Here is an 18,154-nt window from a genome sequence, read left to right as displayed (position 1 = left end):
CAACACTGAAGACAGCTTAAATCTAACAGAGCAGGATATCGACATGCACATACACTAGACAGCAGATATGGTACATTAATAACCATCTACAGTAGCAAGAGAGATTCCAGCTTTCAGCAGAAGTCAACTGAATTGTAGCCTTCATGGAGGTAGGACTTATTGCAGGGCTGCTGCACTAAGACTGCATTAGTTCTAGCTGTACCTGATAATATGATCATAATCTCCCCCCCTCATCTCATCAAAATAATGCAGCACACTGCAACCTCAATAATAAACATGGTTGCTGACAGTGTCACTCAAAACTGAACATTATCTTTGTAAAAAAGTAGAATTTCTGGTTGAGCTGTTGTGTTTGATTTAATAGGTGATTGTAATAAAGTGGCCACTTTGTGCACAAACACATTGTGTTCGAAGGTTTAATAGACCTGTTTTGCTTCCCCAACAGGTATGGTCAGTTTTGTGCGACTGTGACAAGATAAGTGCAAACAAGAGTGCATAACAAATGATTGTAACAGATGGGAATGTTAACTAGCAATCACTGGATGTTTGACATTATTCAGTCACCCAGCGTCTTTCCTGACAAGACAGACTTTTCACTGAGACTTGTTGATATAGGGTGAGGAGAAAATGATCTGCACTATTTAAGGACAAATTATGCACATCAATAATGTGCACATGAACCATGGTGCAAAAAAGGTCTGAACCAACTTTATCAGCATTGTGGAACAACATCCCACCACTGTAGAGACTCACGGTCCTGTGAAGTCTACACTCCCTCTACTGGGCTGTTAGAACAGTGCATGACTGTTGAACTGAGTCCATCAAGATAAGATGCATTTCACAAGGTAGAGCCAAAGACCAGGTGCTGATAAACTCAGTAACACGTGGAATATTTACACAAGTTTGTTTTTCTTCAAAATAAGACAATTTATTCATCCATTAACAAATCATAAAAGTGTTCTCAAATATTTTTCTAAAAGACGTGTCTACAACTCAAAAACCATCCCTTGCTAACCACAGTACAGCTTCAGTGCTGATAAAAATATAAACATAATAGGAAATATTTAAGAATTTACCATTTCAAACATAGGTTTACTATACATTTTTTAAAATATGAAAAATATTTTTTTTCAAGTACATACTAAATTAAATGACAGGTATTGCTTTAAGAGAAAGCTAAAGCAAATTATTAAAACAAACATTTAAGGGGAATAAGGAAGTGAACAGAAGTAAAAGAAAGGTTTTTGGTCTTTAAGAAAAGAAAGAGCGTCACAAAACAGGTTAGTACATTGATGCCCTAAGAGAAAAAGTAAGGTGGAAATACAACTGCTGTGCATCAGGGCTCGATGTGTGTGGTGAGGGATTCTTAAAGACATCTGAACAGCTCTGGGTCTCTGTCAGAGGACTCGTAGAAGGGGAGTGGGCTTCCTCGCATTGGAGTGTCCACGCTTAGCCCCAAGCCTGACGATGAAGAGCTGCTGTGAGAGGAAATGGGCGATCCAAGAATCAGTTCAACATTAACAGACTGAAAACTGCTCTTTAATGTAAACTTTTCTGCCAAAGCCCATACCTTTCACAGTCAGAGTCACAGGAGCCCTTGTGCTCTGATCCACTGATGTAAACCCTGCTGGAGCGCTGTATGGCTTCAGCCACTGTGTACCTGGTCTTACCATGAGCACACCTCTCGATCTTTGTGATACTGAGGTCTGACTGGAGGAACAGGTGGAGCCGACTGTCTGATAACAATAATGGTGTATGAAGAACACTAGAGAAGAAAGGATATCAAAATGAGACACTGCCAAACATGGAGCCAAGACAAAGACAAACAAAACAGTGCCATGATACACCTTTAAAATACATTGATGAATCCACCTGAGGGGGGGGGGGGGTGGAAAGATACCACTAGGTGGCAATGCTGGAATTTGATTGCTGCTGTTGCTTAAGCTGCTGAGCAACTCACCTTTCTAAAAACCCTTGCAGACCTTTCATCCTCTGCGAGACCTGTTCTGTGTTCCTCAGACTGAAGAAAGGGTTCCAATGAGGCAATTTTGGTAATTCCCTGTACGGAGAGTATCAAAAAAATCCACTCAGAAAAGAAACTTATTGCATGCTTATAGTCAAATACATTAAAAACCTTATCAAAGTCAATTTCATTAAAAACTGAACATCATGAAGGAGATTTATTGCAGGACTGTATGAGACTGCATTAGTTTTAGCGAGGTGTATCTAATAAACTGCCAACTGAATGTATAAACATCTAGGGTATGAACTTGTGACCATACATACATGATCAGAGCATTCTGTTCCAGACAATGGCGCAGCCAGACAAACTCACTGTAACGCCGTCTTACACAGGAAGTCTTCTTTCGAAAACACATGCTATTGGTCTACAAAGAAACATTGATTCAACAGACTTTAACCTTAAAAGACAAACTTCAAGACATATTTACCCAAAAAGAATATCTCAAGCTGTTCCCCCCTTACCTGTAAACAGATCTCGTAATCGACGTGCGTGTGCCAGAGGTCATCTTTATGGAGCCTTGGATTCTGAACACAAATGCTGATGAACTCCTGCAAGATTCAAAACCAGGGTTCCATTACTTCAAAAAGATACACAATGAAATTTCAGGACATCAGAAAGTCATACCTGCTGCAAACGCAAAACATCACAAGACAAACAAGCACAGTGTGAAGGAACAGGCTTGACCACTTACAGTTTTTGAGAGATTTTCCAGCATGCTGTCCATAACGGGAACACAATCCTGCAAGAAACAGTTTCAAATGAAGTGTTTATTGCATAGAAAGACAGTGATGTGTTGTAACTTGCAACTTTCTCCAGCCTCTAGTGGAAAATGAGAATTTGAAAATAACAGGTAATTTCAGCTATTATGGTGCATTTTCATTGAAGAAACAGCCAACGTCCACTTTCAGTGCAAGATTTGTTTTGTGAAGCAGAGGCCTGGCTGGTAATTAATACTTTAAGGGCTCAAAAGTGCAAACACTTGGAGCTGATAATGCAAAAAGGGGAACAAAGGGCAAAGGAGGAGGATTTTACTTGCAAGGGGGAAATCGTGGCTCTAAACACCTTAATATGGGACTCACACACACACGCCAAAGTTACAAAAAATGAGAAAGCCTTTTCTGGCACATCACAGGCAGAATTACAGGCAGCACTCTGCCCAGTCACTGAGCTCACATGACGGGCATATCAAAAGGCTTCAACAACACGCTGGATCACCTGCCCCCCTTCACACCCTAATGAGACATGTCATCCACAAGCCTCAAGTCCAAGCAGAGCAAATCAGTGTGTATGAACGTTTGAAAAAGAAAAAAAAGTCCTGAGGCTACACCAGAGAGAGAGAGTGACCTGAACCAAACTCCACTGACACATCACATGGAATCATATGCCACTGTAGATGGAAGGTGTCCTGCAGACAGCATGTTCTTGTTCATGACACTTTGTTGTTGGTGATTTAACAGCATGAGCTTGAGAGAATGAAAGATCACTGCTGTTTAAGGGAATCAATAAATTCCACACAACCCCCTCCGGCTAAATGGGGTCAACTGGACGCTGTAAGTGCAAACTCAATGTAGCAACTTCAATTATTCACCAACCATGATTGGTCACATAATACAATCACTGCACTTTGCCTTTGGCTGCAATTACACACAGTTAGCACACTAAATTAAAGATTTATGACCAAAAATAATTATGTCATCTGCTAATCCTGATCCAGGAATATACAGCAGGTCTGAACTAAGGCACAACAGAACCCATGCAGGAAATGTAGTCTAATGCAATCACTTTTTAACTGTAGAAAAACAATATCCAACCCCACTCATAACTGCCCTCCCATGCAAAATATATGAAAGCTAATTAAAAAATTATGTAATCCACCTTCCATCCCAAAGATATAAACTATGCTGAATACATTTTGACAAATTAATAATAGGTCAAGTTGATATGAAGCTCCAGCATTAATAGAAAAAAGGAAGAAAAGAAACTACAACTACACAACTTCTGCACAAACTATATGAAACTTTTGCAAAAAAAGAAAAAAGAAAGAAAGAAAAAAAATCCCCAATTCTACTTTAGTTGAAAAGTCCTACCTTTCCCCTTGTTAACCTCAGTAGGAGCAGCTGTAGCAGTGATTCAGTGCTGTGAGAAACCACGAGCAGGTCAGCGGTCTGGCTCGAGGCTCAGCTCAGCTCAGCCTGGACTGAACTCTAGGCTACTGCTAACACTGCTGCTGTATTCACTCTGTGTGATCTCTGCCTCGGAGCTTGTTCACGACGGCCACGCAGCTGTAAAACACGCACAAAACACAAAATAAAAAGTGGTAAAATAATAATAATAAATTTCAGTCGTTTGACTGAGCCGCACAGGCACACAATGAGCCGATATCCCCTTCGAGAGAAACGTGTCGTGCGCAGCCCCAGTGGCGGAATCAGTTTAAATGGTCTCACCTGGTGGGAGGAGGCAGACTAATGGTGGAGAAGTGGAAAGTAAACGGATGATTAAACTATCACTTCGAATGACTGAATGAGTGAGATAAGATACTAAATTCACCATTAGTACTCTGATAATTATAAATAGTGTGGTTTGCAGAGCTTTTTAAGGTTTATATTAATAATTTAGGTGCCATAGTTTAAAATAAAATATTTCAAATTAGCCATGAAAGTCAGTCCATTTCTTCTTGTAAGTGAAATTATTTACCTACTATTAATAAGGACTCTAAGTAGCCCCATACACTTTATATGCAAATAAACATTCTCACAGTAAAAGAAATCTACCACTTGGTGAACATTTAATGGTTATGGCTAGAGTTCCATTATTTTTTAGACTCAGTATTTTTAAATTTGGGGACTCATACATCATCCAGAATTGTATTGTGGGCTGTATGGAGACATCTTTCAAAAATAGATATAAAGTAAAACATTTAATGAATAAATACAACAAATACAAAATACAATTTACAAAATATGAAGATTTCAAGAAGCTACTTAAAGACTTTATTTTTGGTGTCTAGCAGATACAGTGACAACAAGTCTTTGCTGCCCAGGACCAAGAGCTGTGTAATACAGCTCAGGTCATCCATCCATAACAGTAAGAGTAAAAGAAGCTAACAATGTGTCCAAGGACCACCCTGTCACAGAGTTTTACTGTGATTCTCTCCAGATAGACTTTCGTAATACATGTTGATTTTTACAGTTAGTTTGCTGAGACTTCACAAGCAAAATCTGCGTTTCCTATTGAGAATAACAGGCAACTGTAAAACAACACAGAACAGAAGCAACGGGCCTCAAGCTTATACAGGGGTATTCGATCATCACTGCATTATGGTTCCTTCAAACCAACACCACACATTATTACAGTTTCACTCGATTCAGAATTCTCTCAAGTTGCCAGTGGATCAGAGGTGACTACATCACTCACTTTTACTCTTTCACTAAGTCAGATACAAGCAATGACTCTCCTGATGCAGGATGCACCCTGTAAGTACCAGGCCACAACATTAAGCACTCCCACCATGGAAAGACTAATATCACCAACTATGCACATATCACTCGCAATTACAGTTTCAGATGTAAGAATAAAATCAAAGAGTTCCTACCTATGTCCTTCAAGATGCTGTCCAGCCGAGGAGTGGGGGTAAACACAATTGGTGAGATGTGACCTTAAATAAATACTCCTCTACCTCAGGTAAAGGTACTTAAGGGAGGCAAAGGTCTGCTAATTTTCATATAAAGGTCTATTTATCTTGGGTGACATCAGCAGATAAAGAGTCTTTCAGTCTCAACCTGTGATGGTGATGTTCATTTGGTTTAAAGTCTCAAGATAATTTGATTGGCTGCATTTGGCTGATAAGCGCAGTTCAAGAAGTGGTGAAAGGAAAAGCTGACTCAGTAAACCTGTCCTTGTAATGCAGCAGGGATGTCCCCACAAAGACCTTTTCTTCACTTGTGTTGACATTTTAAAAAAAAGAAAAAAAAGAGCTGTTTTACATTTTTTTTACATTACATTGACATCCATTATCAAGCAAATTATATATTGTGAAATAAAGTAAATTGTAAGATTTGACATCCACTTTGTGGCCGTCATGTAAAGCAGAATCATGAGGAAAAAAACGATTACATTTTCAGAAAATGTACAGTTAAAAGTGGGTTGACCCTGTCATTGTACTTGCCATGTGGAGGTGTGTGTTGAAAACTTGTATTGACATACTCTGAGGAGATTTGCATACAAGTGACGACTGTGCTGTAATGATAACAGGCTCGATTTAATCAAGACAGAAATGCGAGAGTACCTGCTTTCCTTCTGTTTCCTGTCTTTTCCGTTCACATGAACCTGCTTTCTTGCTGTTCCTGCATCTCAGTTACAGCTGCTGTATTTACAGAGCACACAGACCCACACACATACACACACACACCTTGTGAGTCTTATGAACCCCATTAGGATCATTGTAATATGGTGTCTTTGTTTTGGTACAATGTCTTTTTGCCAATTGTGGGTCTGCTGTCATGTTGACAGTCTTGATTGCTTCCAGACAGGACTCATTGTGATATGTCTTGGTTGCAGAAAAAATATGTATTAATATCTTTTCCTCCATCAACATTTTTAACACATGAACATATTGGGATGATAATCCTGTTTTATTTTGGAGGAATTTCATTGTGAACTTTCAATCTGCTTGGCTGTTTAGGGATGTGCCATGAGGGATTTTTCCATGGAAACTGAAAATTGAGTTGCCATAGAAACATCATCTGCACTAATGCACAAAGGTCCAAAGTCCATATCCCACATCCTAATGCCAGTCATGAGACTGGTTCTCCACAACAGAGCAGAGGTGGACATGCCATCTGGCGACATGGCCCATCGCTGCAGATCTCAGCTGCTTGTTAGAGGTGCTGAGATGCTGAGCTTTAAAGGATATTAAAAGGTGTAACTATAAACTGGCAGAAGTGGAAATGATTTACTCAAATATAAGCAGAAATGCCACAATGGCAGAACGCTGTCACAAATAAAAGTCCTACATTTAAAATCTTACAGAGTGAAGAGTGTAAATTACTACAGCCTGCTGTCTGTTAGTTCAGACTATAGCAGTGTATCAGGACTAATGAGCTTCTCATTTTTAAAAGGAATCTTGATGTAACAAGGAACTGGTAAAGATAAGAATAATGAAATGGAAAGTACATTTTCTTGTTAAATGTAGTGTAGTGAAAGTGTTATCTCTCCCATGTCGTAATGCCGAAGTACTGTTGCTCAACACTGCTGAGGTGCAATACCTGAGTAAAATAGTTAGCTACTCCAACATCTGCAGATTGGTCAGATGTAGGTAGATGAGTGGGATTATTCATACTGTGTCAGGGCCCCATCACAGTCACTACATCTTGATTAGCAGGACCTGGCTCTTCAGGACCCTCAGGCCTGTCATGTGCAGGGAAGAATGAGGAAAGGAAAACATATTCTCTGACGAGGTCAAATTCCTCAGGGAGCAGCTGAAAAATGCTGCAACTCTGGTCAAAAACAAACATTTTGGAATGTTTTCATCTTCATTGTGCTTTCTGGCACCAGCCCAACTTCCAAGTTTCAAACATTACTGTCAAAATGAAAGCTCATATTGGTTAACATTTCCAGTTTTCATCAATGTATAGATAACAAAATCAAGTTGTAAAAATGTGATTAACATTTACAGTTAAGTCCGTATATGCATTTTACTTTCCAATTCTTTTTTTTTTTTTTTTTAAAGTATATTTTTTGGGGCTTTTATGCCTTTAATGGACAGCACAGTGGAGAGTAACAGGAAACGGGGAGGCAGAGAGAGGGGGAATAACATGCAGTGAAAGGCCGTCCGATGCGGGATTCGAACCGGGGCCGACTGCAGCGAGGACTGTAGCCTCTACACATGGGGCGCCTGCGTAAACCACTACGCTACACGACTCCCCTACTTTCCAATCCTTAATACATTTCCTTGGACCATAAAAACTGAGCAATGGAATTTGGTCACATAAAACCTTTATTAGAACTTCAAATAATATTTACAGACAAAGTATACAAAATGTACTTGTAGAACAAAACATCAGCACTGGTGTGAAAAAAAACAACAAGCTGCATCTCACATGAGATTAAGATGTTATTACAAGAGGTGGTCAGACTAACAAACCAATGGATTCATTTTGATTTTTTTACAATTTGACCAGATATGAATATAGGCAGTGGTGGGTTCTATTGAAGTATTGTTTCTAAACTGCCACCACATAAAACATAATATGTTACCGGAAGACTTGTTCTTTATACATCACAACACCATCACCTACTTCCTCACAATCAGCTCAGCTCCTATGTACAACATCATGTCTTTCCTTGACTGCCATACAATTCAAGTCTGGAAACATCTTCAACAATAACTAAGATAGCTATAACAAAAAGGCAAGCCAGGGAAGAAAAGTCAGTCCTGAGGAAAAGGGCTTAGGTGGTGCAAAGGACTGGAGGGACCATGGGACAGTACTACTGAGCTTCATCCTCTGGACAGGAATGCCATGTCAGTCTCTCCTCATAGAAGGAAATGACCACCTGAGGGCAGCGAGTGTTCGCCTCACGGGCTGGGACCAAATCTGCTTCATCTGAGTCTTTCCTACGGAAAAGGGCAAAGAGGGAGAACACCATTACAGCAACTGTGGACCCCTGCCTGCAAAAATACAGAGGTGGATTTGCATTTCATGCATTTCTGAGAAACAACAAAGCCAGAATATTAAATGTCTCAAAAAAATAAAAAAAATAAACAAAGATAATTTGAGAGGCTTGGACATAAAAGGAGACTTTTTTTAACTTGTTTACTCACCATTTCATCAAGAACATCAATTCCCCACTGCTGTCTGTTGCGCCAATGATCCGTTCTGGTTCGAGGTTTCTAGCAAAGCCACGCGGTTTTTCAGGCTGCTATTGGTGACAACAGAACACATGGGCATATGCAAGAAACTGGAGCAGTGATTCATGTTTTTTTCCCAGTTGATATAATGCAACTCACATTCTGAGACCAATTAATTTGATCGCCAGCCTTGTATCAATGGTGCTATGACAGTTTTTTGAGAGGCCTGTGAAACATGATTACATGTGGTATTTTATCGCTTATCTTTTTCTGAATTTTGAGAAATAATCCTCATGTGGAGGATTCCCATTGCTTGATTCAACTCATCTCATAAGTAAAGTGCTGGTTGGAGAAATGTGCAAAAGTGTTAGTGGACTCACCACATCTTTCTTCTTTGCTTCCGTCTCTGGCTCTTCTGTTGATGCCTTCCTCTTTACAGGGGCAGGCTTCTCTGTAATGTTCTTCTGTGCTTCCAAAAATGCTGAAATTAGCTCTGGACAATCCAGATTCTCCTCTGGCTCCCAGGTATTGTCGGCACTACAAGAGCAGGACGAGGGTCAGCATTTGCATCTTAAAACAAACTCCCACAGATAAAGATGCAAAAAATATAGTTAACTTCTAAAACCAGCTTGAATGCAGAACTGCAGATTCTTCATGCAACCACAATGATTATGGACAAAAGCATAGCACAACCCCATACCAGGGAAGCACTTCCAGCTCAGCGGGAGGGGGGGCAGGTGTCCCAGGCAACTCACTCTGTAAATCCTTTCCACTTCAAGTAGAATTCTACTTTCCCATTGACAATACGCTGGTCCAATACTTTTTCCACGACAAACTCCTCAGGTTCTTCCTGTGTCTCCTGTGCATCCTTCTTTCCCTTGGTATTCTGCTTCTTGCCCATGTTGTGCTCTAAATATGAAAAACATGGGAATTGTAAATGATCACGTTTATTCGATGCCTGAAGTCACATAGATATGCATGAAGGCACCACTCTTATTCACATTACAGTTGAATGTAAAAAAGTAAAAACAGGACATCAGCATGACCCAATTCTGCCCCAGATGAATGAGCTGTTAACTAACCGCTTCTCATAACTAATGTTCTTGTCACTAAGAAGTACTCAGTAATATAAACACACAAACGCGGCAACGTTTATAAATTCGTACTATTATAATGCCAAGTTGACACCCAGGTTATTAACCGAATGATGTGGAAAAGATTTCTCAAAGCGAACCCATTATTCAAAGCTAGCCAAACGAGATAACGTTATGCAGGTTAGCATGCATGCTAACTGTAGCTAGTATAATTTCAGGCCTGGGTGGGAGCAAAAATCTCAACTTTACTTTTTGCACCTGCGGTACAACGTTAAGTAACGCAAGGGGCGTGAACACCTAACCTAAAGCAGTAGTTAGTCGTTTTTCATTGGCAATTTCAATGAAGCAAATTAAGGTCAACGCTATGCTCGATGAGATAAAGAAAAAAAAAACTCCAATCAGCTTTATAGGCCCGACGATCAAACAAAATCATGGAATGCACACTTCTGCAGTGTTAGCTAGCTAGCGTTAACGCAGCCAACATACTGTAAAATACGTTAGCATACACCGACAATGTACTCATTGTCGCAAGCTTTAGTAACACAGCTAGCTTATAGTATTGGGGCGATGTTACGGCCCGCTCTTTCATCCCAGATTGCATTGCCCACACTTGGAGCAACTTGGAGAACAAAGCTACCGTTAGGTTGCTTGGGTCAAATTTACGCTAAATGTTGCAAGATTTAAAATATGTCTGTATACACACACTAAAAACAACAGAAATCGCTTCAATGGTGCCTCCTTACCACGCGGCCACTTCTTTATTTCGTCTGCAGCTCTGCAGGACGGGCGCCAAAGGCTATAATCGTGTCTTCTACGGGAACCTGTAAGGAAAAACGCACTTTGCTTCTTACCGTTCCTTTGCGGTTGCGCCTCATGGCTTTTTGCTGCTCGCCCTGCGCCTGAGCAATCAACTGTGGTGATTTGAAAAAGTTATTTATTAGCATATAACTTACCTGCATGACCCATGAAAACAGCATAATTGACTTGGACTTGTGAGCTTCAAACAGGGGGTGGGGGTAGATATTTATGCCTCCAAAGTAGAGGCACAAGAAAGGAGAGCAAGAAAGACACTATTAGTTTAATTTTTTTTTTGTTTGTTTTTTGTTTTTTTTAATCAGAAAGAGCAACACCTGCAAGAGCATTTGAAATTCCCTAAGCATTTATACAAACAGCAAAGTAAACTCTTGGTCAAACCGGGAAATTAAATACAAATTTGTGAGGGACTAGGGGGAAAAATACTTCATGAGTCACACTATTAACTACTTTATGCACTTCTCTCCAGTTAACTCACTCACTCTGCTGACTGTATAAAGCAGTGTGCCCATGAATAACATGGCAACTTCCACTAAATACTTAATTCAACTCTCATAATCTCAAATATATAAAAAGAAACATCCAAACAACATTCAATCCTATTAAATAGAGTTGGTGATTGTATTTCTTTTTTCAGAAATGGGAAGGTTTAGGTCCACTTAGGGCCACTTTAATAACAAAGAATTTGTAGTTCAAGAGTGCACTTAAGTTTCCCTAAAAAAAGAAAAAAGAAAAAGAAAAAAAAAAAAAGAAAAAAAAGGGTATTTTGTTTCTATTTAGCCAAAATCTATAACACAGACTAAGGAGTGAGGTAGAATATAATCTTGCCAAAACTCTTAAGTACTTAAAATGAAAGGGGTTAAGCAGAATTGTGCTTCAAACTAATTATTCAATATTAATATAACACATGAAATGGTTGCCTCTTAAAAAACATTTGTTATGATGTTCATTTGTGCCTCATGTACACACACAGTAACCAAAACACTTATCAAATGCAAATTAAGGCCTTGTCAGTTTAATCATTGGTATACTGTATGTCATCGAGACAAAGAACAAAATCATTTTTTTCTTTTTCTTTTTTTTTTATAAGTTTCCTTTCAAATTTCAGTTGAACATGCCCTCAAGTATCTGAAACAAACCTGTAAACTTTATGTAAAGTCCCAATAGCCACAGCGCTTTGAGATAAAGTTTCCGTTATGAAAAAAAGATACTGCCCTTGACAGTCTCATGATGCATATAAGCATTTCAGGAACCTCAGAACCTTTAATAAATACAATCTTTAACCGCCTCCTTAAACTGAATAGGTATACATTGAGAAGTGAGATTACATGGAGACAAACAAACAAACAGAATCGTCCTCCTAGATTTCTATCCAGTAACTGTCATGCTGGCCATGTTGAATTTTAGACATGTCTGGTTGTCTACGCTTATCTGTAAAAACAACAAGACTCAAGGACTTAAATGTTAACAGGCACAAAGAGAGACTGGTAGCATTGCCAGCAGCCTAGTTGTTCCCTTAAACCGCCCCTGGTGCCTTGTCCATTGTTAATGAGCAAAGAATCTCCAGTGTGTAAGCTACATTTTTCCCATGAGACATTTTATTTACAGAGAATTTTTTATTTATTTATCTTCCGAGTTTGTTTTCTTTTTGCAGCTTTTGCTGATTTAGGCTCCCAACAGCGGTGAATCCACACACACGTTTATAAGAGGAGATCCCAAAACCAGAGTCAGGTAAGTAAGTTCAGAAATATCCAAACCGTAAAAGCTCAAGTCTCAGCCGGCAATACTGCATCACTGCTTTTTTTCCTTCTTCCTCTTGTCTGTTTTGTTGCCAGTTGATGTGGAGACAGCAGGCCGTCTTACAGGTTGAACTACTACTCTCCCGTTAGCCCCGCACTGCAGGGTGAATCTTTCTGGGTTCAGGGGGTGTCCTGACTCATCCCTCAGCCGGGCCAGGACGTCTCTGGTCAGCTGCTTAATCTGCTGGCCCACAGCACCCATTGTCTTGGCTGTAAGCTGTTTGTCCCTCAGTAGCCTGTCTCTCTGAGCTTGTAGCCTTTCCACCTCCTCCTGGAGCCCTGTGATGGCATCTAATTTGCGCTTGCGGCAGTTTTGCGCCGCCAATTTATTCTTCCCCCGCCTGCGGATATCCCTCAGGAGTGTCACCTGCTCAGGGGAGAAACCGTGACCATCAAGAACCTCCAAGAACTCCTCCACAGGCATGTTGACAATCTGCAGGACAGAGAATGGGATGCACATGGTACGGGCACGCAGTTCATCACGACTCAGCTCCCTCTCTTCCGACATTGTTCCATCATCATCGCTGAGAGGCTCCTCTTTGATGCCTTTGTGGGAAAGAGTTACAGATGGCTGATTGAAGAAAGCAGGCGATGGGTAGCTGTGGTCATGCCACACACTCTCACTAAGGTCAACAGGTGACCATGTTGTGGTGTAGTCCACGATGCCTTTTGAGGGGAGTGAATCCACATCACTGCTGTAGCCAGTTGCTCCACACTCATCCTCACAGTACGAACTGGATGATGATGACATCTCAGATGAGCCTGGACAAAGGAGGAGTTAATGATTGTGTTAATTCATATAACAAACAATTTTTTTGGCTCCACAAGCAAGGGGTATATTTTAATCTAAAAGTACTTTTCAAGATTTGAACCAACCTGGGGAGACTGGACCCCCAGAGCTGCTCTCCAGGGAGAGACCGGAGTCCGAGTCCAAGTCCTCGAGGACCTGTGGGTTTATGCTCTCCAGACAGCCCATCAGTTGGGTATCAATAGTGTCTAGGCCTTCCAAACCTAGCTGATTGATCTGGTCAAACACTGCCTCATCCAGACAGCCACCCAGTGCACTATGTGATGACTCATTTCCAGTTAAATTACATACTGAAGCAAAAGGAAGGGCAGCCAGGCCCAGGGCCATCCCTGGTGACACGTCTGAGTGTGAGGAGCCCGTGGATTCCAGTGGGAAGATGGTTCTTTGTTGTTGTGTGACTGGTCTGGCTTCACCTCTTTCCGATGCCACACCAAACGCTCCGGCACCAGTTACCATAGCATCATGCAAACTGACATCTTGGCTGATGGCGCTGGTGATGTCTGTGTCCGTGACAAGAGAATCCAAGTCCTACACATGAGACACACATTTTAGTTACACTTTATTCTTCAAACTCCATAACACACGACATGCAGATCACCATGAGACACTAAAACTCTGTTGTGACATGCTGGTGGTTCATAGCTTATGCACAGAAATTACTGTTTGCAAACTGATATTAAGCGTCATGTAAATTCATTTTCCTGCATATTTAATGAACATGAGGAGACAACTTACATCAAGGTCAGTGACAGACAGAGAGAGTAAATTGGTCCAGTGCTGGTCAATATCAATTGTAGGAGGCTGGTGGCTTGGTGGATCAGACAGTGCAGTGATACCGTCGAGCAGACTCTGAAAGAGGCAAAACATGCAAAGAACGCGTTATTTACACATACGTTTTGCTGCCACAGTTACGTCCCAATGTAAATAAAAGTGTGTCAGAGTTTAAAATAATACCAAAGAATATAGTTAATATGTCGAAATACAGGTGGAAAACTATTTTTTAATCATTAGACCTTTTTAAAATGTTATCTTTTATAAACTCTTTGGTAAAGTCACTGAAACATTAAGTCTTTCCCTGTGAGAGGTAGTAACTTCAACATCCCTAATTGCACTGGGATCAGAATAGTGCAATTTAAGTGATGAAGTCACATGAGAATGTAATACTGTTTAAAAATAGGTACAACACAATTTTTAACAGTCACATGACAGTAAATTTTATTTTTTTTAAAGTGACACACTGACAAACACTGTAGTGTGTTCTCTTGAAACAAAACCAGCACAGCTACTTTTCAGAAAATCTCTCTTTAAACAATGAGCCAATGTGCAACATTTTCAACAGTATACTCCAACTAATGAAGGCAATTGTAGCAAACCACATCATACCTCTTGTTCCAGTGTGGAACTGTGAGCCAGCTGAATGAGCGGAGCAGGTTCTTCTTCTTCTTTAACTTTAGCGTCATTTTCCTGGTAGGGCAAAGGCAGATGGAGAGAAAGGAGGGATAGAATTGGGGCACAGGATAGAAGAGAAGGAAAAGAGAAACAGTCAGTTGGTTAGCTGACACACAAAGACCCTAAACACAATTACATTTCTGGTTCGGTGACCCCAGTATTCAGCCAGTGCAGATAACTGGATATCTTAAGCAATGATTGGTGTTCTGTTGTAACAGAGAAAGGGTGTGTTTTAATAAGCAGTTATTTTAATTCCATAAGGAACTGAACCCCAATGAACTGAGTTAGGTCAACAATTAACTTCAGCTGTATCCATTGTCCTGCTTTTTGGGACACTTTAGAAATGCGTGAGCTGGTGTATATCAAAGTAAAGTTTAGTTTAATATACTAACTGATAATCCTCAGAGATTACCTAACCCTGTTATAGATGTTGTAAAACACTTCTGATACATCAAGTACAGCATTTAATTTAGGTCACCAGCTGTCTGCCACAGGCACAATATTCTTCATGTCTCCACACACAAGCAGAAAATGATTTTCCACCCCCTTTCAGCCTAAATGCTGTATCTCACCCAGAATGATTGCTGAATCGGTTTCTACGTTAATGCTAGAGGCAAAAATACACTACACCAGCACAGTTATGCCCAAGCCCTGTCTGAGCTTGTCGACTTCTATTGGAGAAGCTAATACCAGCTTCAACTGGTCTAGTGAATTTAGATAGTTATTGATTTTTTTTTTTTTTTTACTGTCAAATATCACAGCTGTCGTCTTCTCCTTTGAAACATTGCTCTACAGGCAGTTAAGTTGTTACTTATTTTGAATGAAAGAGGGTAAACAAGAAAAAGATGTGTCAACACCACATTATCCATGTGAACAAGAACCCTAGGAGGAGGCAGTGTTCAAGTATGGACCACCGCTTTTGTGTAAGCAAATAGGGTGTGGGTCTAAGCCTCACTTCTGCACCTCTCAAGGCTCACAGCTGGCAGCTCAGTCTAAAGAAAGGGGATATAGTTACACAATTGACCACATCAACTGCCCCCAGGACATAACATCCACCGAGCAGCTGTTTATACCCTGTGCTAGAAAAACTGGAATACTTGGAGAACTGCTGGTCTTATTAGGCTCTTATTTGTGAAGTCAATTCTATTGTCCGATATAACTAGTCAGATGGGGCTTATTGTGGCAAGTTCAAGAGTGAAAAGTGACAGGTGCAGCAGACAGTTAGCTGAATACTTGTGGTACTGTACATCAAACTAAACTGTCTTCTTAACTGGCTGTTTGGATAAGTCAGTTATTTTTATGCCAGTTAGGCATTGTTTAATAAACTGAATTAGCAATATTGCCATGATGAATGGAAGTCCCCTACCAATACAAACATTGCCACAGTAGAGCCACACAAATGTGAAAGTGAATGCACATTTCAGGTTTTGCCAAGGGGTAATACATTGTTCCCTAGTGCGCCGGGAAATGTTACAGCATAATAAGTTATTTGTTGACTGGACACCCATCATTGTATAATATGAGTCAATGCTATTAGTTAGCTAGTGATAGCATTAGCTACTCAGTTAACCATTGAGGAAGTTTTAACTCTAGTTCATCACCTGTTAATCAGTACTTTACTTTAACTGACCAACCAACCTTTTTAGTCATTTAGCATAGTTAGCTGCAAACTCTGCTTAGCTTTATGTGGTATTATACGCACACACACACACACACACACTTGCCTCTTTAAGAAACCCGCAGGCTCCAGCGCTACAAGGCCCATGTCCGAGGTCAGGGGTTGTTTGGCACACTTCTTGGCCACTGTCAGGCAGGTGCTCACTGTCATCCCTGGCTCCGTCCCCGGGGCTTTCTAACCCTGAGCTGGTGTCAGTGTTGTTGCTGGTTGAAGGCCCACAGTCAGCCCGGTCAGTGGCAGACACTTGGTGCACCAGCCATGCGTTCAACTGTGTGGGGAACCGCGGAGAACCAAGGGTCCTCACCTCGTCTAGTAGCCGGCGACTCGCAAAGAAATAGTCCAACTCGGGACATTTTGGGTGCACACTGTATCCGTCAAGAGTGTCTCTCAGATTATGAAAGGGTGTCTGGATGTAGGCTGAGCTAGGACCCAAGTTAATCTCTATCAGAGGCGTATAATAGCCGCTTAGGTAGCTGTCGATATCTACACGAACTCCTATCAAACTGAGTAAGATCGTTAACTGAATCAGGCCTTCTGTGAAATATTTTTTCGCGATTTGCATTTTCTAAATACTTTCAGAACTGCAGATAATTGCGAAATCCTGACCAAACAGTTCCTCTTTCCCCACTGGACAAAGGGAAAAGCCTAACAAAAGAGCACGCCTTCCCCTGTCAGACAAAGAGGTCCGCCTGTACCGGCGAAATTGTAGATAGCTATGCTAGCTGTTAGCAGTTAGCTATCCGCTTTAATTACCAGTTAACGGCAACCTCTTGGTGCAAACATAGCGAACACGTTGCTCTTCAGTCCCTTACAGTGGAGGAGTTGTTCGTCGGCGATACCTCGCTATTGAAACCTTCCTAACGTTGCTACTAAAACAGAAAATGAAACATCTGAAAAGCTAAATGCTGTCACCCTAATGTGCTGCTACTGGGGAAACTTCGTTTTAGATTTGCATGGCTCATGCAGATTGGACCAAAGCAGTCACCGCAACAGAATGTGATTGGACAACAGGACTGCCAGTTATAATTCTGACCAATGAGAGCAGGGGACAGCTGTTCACTACCTCCAACCTCCACCCCATGTATAACTATATACATTTTTTTCATCAATACGGTCCGAAATAAATCTTATATCTCTTCTGAAACACACATTCCAAAGCCTTTTGGTTAGAGGAGTAATTTCTCACATCCAGCGGTTGACTGATCTCACAGGGCGTTCTCAGAAGCACGTTTAGACTGCAATTCCGGGATTGTGCTACTGACCTGCATTTGTCCCATGTTTGGCCTACTGGTAAGTTCCTGAATTACAGTTTGAACTTGTTCAACAACTCCCTGACAAAGGGGGAATACCAGTGGCGGAATCCTGGCATCTACATAAACACCTTAACCCCTGGACATCGAAAACAATCGACTTTATACGTTTTTCATGAAAACTGGTTAAAAGTATGAAGCCCACATCCACTCATCTGCTCACACAGCATCAATAATATAATATAATATATAGGCCTATTATATGAAGGTATGGCAGTCTAAAATGAGCCATTCTGGATAATGAGATTCTTTTTTTTTTTTTTTTTTTTTTTTTATCAAACTCTGCTTTTGAGTAAATATGTAATGCATTTTCACTCAGAACAGAGTAGATTT

At 40.7% G+C, this 18,154-nt stretch overlaps 3 protein-coding genes across 5 annotated transcripts; all 3 read right to left on the bottom strand.

Moving 5' to 3' along the window:
* Nucleotides 1–902: 902 nt before the first annotated feature.
* On the bottom strand, nt 903–4,452 carry snx10a (sorting nexin 10a). Of its 2 annotated transcripts, none has more exons than XM_056399557.1 (7): nt 4,111–4,452; nt 2,715–2,762; nt 2,485–2,571; nt 2,287–2,387; nt 1,961–2,059; nt 1,571–1,765; nt 903–1,475 (listed from the first exon to the last, which is right to left on the bottom strand). In XM_056399557.1, the coding sequence occupies exons 2-7, from the start codon at nt 2,745–2,747 to the stop codon at nt 1,367–1,369; spliced, it is 624 nt and encodes a 207-aa protein (XP_056255532.1). In that variant the 5' UTR covers nt 2,748–2,762; nt 4,111–4,452; the 3' UTR covers nt 903–1,366. The 2 variants fall into 2 exon arrangements, with proteins under 2 accessions (XP_056255532.1, XP_056255531.1); XM_056399556.1 differs by having other exon boundaries at nt 903–1,478; nt 4,111–4,448.
* A 3,548-nt stretch (nt 4,453–8,000) lies between these two features.
* cbx3a (chromobox homolog 3a (HP1 gamma homolog, Drosophila)) lies at nt 8,001–10,936 on the bottom strand. 2 transcript variants are annotated; one of them, XM_056399421.1, is made up of 6 exons: nt 10,918–10,936; nt 10,708–10,785; nt 9,626–9,779; nt 9,251–9,407; nt 8,844–8,938; nt 8,001–8,636 (listed from the first exon to the last, which is right to left on the bottom strand). In XM_056399421.1, exons 1-6 carry the CDS (start codon nt 10,928–10,930, stop codon nt 8,510–8,512), a joined length of 624 nt encoding a protein of 207 aa, XP_056255396.1. In that variant the 5' UTR covers nt 10,931–10,936; the 3' UTR covers nt 8,001–8,509. The 2 variants fall into 2 exon arrangements, with proteins under 2 accessions (XP_056255396.1, XP_056255398.1); XM_056399423.1 differs by lacking the exon at nt 10,918–10,936 and having other exon boundaries at nt 8,844–8,941; nt 10,708–10,804.
* Nucleotides 10,937–11,776: 840 nt separating this feature from the next.
* nfe2l3 (nfe2 like bZIP transcription factor 3) lies at nt 11,777–17,460 on the bottom strand. Its single transcript, XM_056399420.1, has 5 exons — nt 16,558–17,460; nt 14,768–14,848; nt 14,120–14,233; nt 13,453–13,912; nt 11,777–13,338 (listed from the first exon to the last, which is right to left on the bottom strand). Exons 1-5 carry the CDS (start codon nt 17,071–17,073, stop codon nt 12,569–12,571), a joined length of 1,941 nt encoding a protein of 646 aa, XP_056255395.1. The 5' UTR covers nt 17,074–17,460; the 3' UTR covers nt 11,777–12,568.
* Nucleotides 17,461–18,154: the final 694 nt, after the last annotated feature.

This window comes from Seriola aureovittata, chromosome 16 (genome assembly GCF_021018895.1).
Source record: "Seriola aureovittata isolate HTS-2021-v1 ecotype China chromosome 16, ASM2101889v1, whole genome shotgun sequence".
NCBI classification, from domain to species: domain Eukaryota; kingdom Metazoa; phylum Chordata; class Actinopteri; order Carangiformes; family Carangidae; genus Seriola; species Seriola aureovittata.
The sequence above is the reverse complement of the archived record's forward strand: the minus strand, read 5'-3'. Positions and strand labels throughout refer to the sequence as shown.

Bases quoted from the DNA above. Each gene is read 5' to 3' on its own strand.
- cbx3a (XM_056399421.1), bottom strand. The intron at 9,408-9,625 runs GTGAGTTGCCTG...CTGCTCTTGTAG, and splicing joins AAGTGGAAAGGATTTACAGA to TGCCGACAATACCTGGGAGC. The intron at 8,939-9,250 runs GTGAGTCCACTA...CACCAATAGCAG, and splicing joins AAGCAAAGAAGAAAGATGTG to CCTGAAAAACCGCGTGGCTT.
- snx10a (XM_056399556.1), bottom strand. From the start codon at position 2,747: ATGGACAGCATGCTGGAAAATCTCTCAAAAACT. The intron at 2,388-2,484 runs GTAAGGGGGGAA...GTTTCTTTGTAG, and splicing joins ATTACGAGATCTGTTTACAG to ACCAATAGCATGTGTTTTCG. The intron at 1,766-1,960 runs GTGAGTTGCTCA...TTTCTTCTCTAG, and splicing joins CTGCAAGGGTTTTTAGAAAG to TGTTCTTCATACACCATTAT.
- nfe2l3 (XM_056399420.1), bottom strand. From the start codon at position 17,073: ATGCAAATCGCGAAAAAATATTTCACAGAAGGCCTGATTCAGTTAACG. The intron at 13,913-14,119 runs GTAAGTTGTCTC...TCTCATGTGTAG, and splicing joins TGTCTGTCACTGACCTTGAT to GACTTGGATTCTCTTGTCAC. The intron at 13,339-13,452 runs GTTGGTTCAAAT...TCCTTTGTCCAG, and splicing joins TGGGGGTCCAGTCTCCCCAG to GCTCATCTGAGATGTCATCA.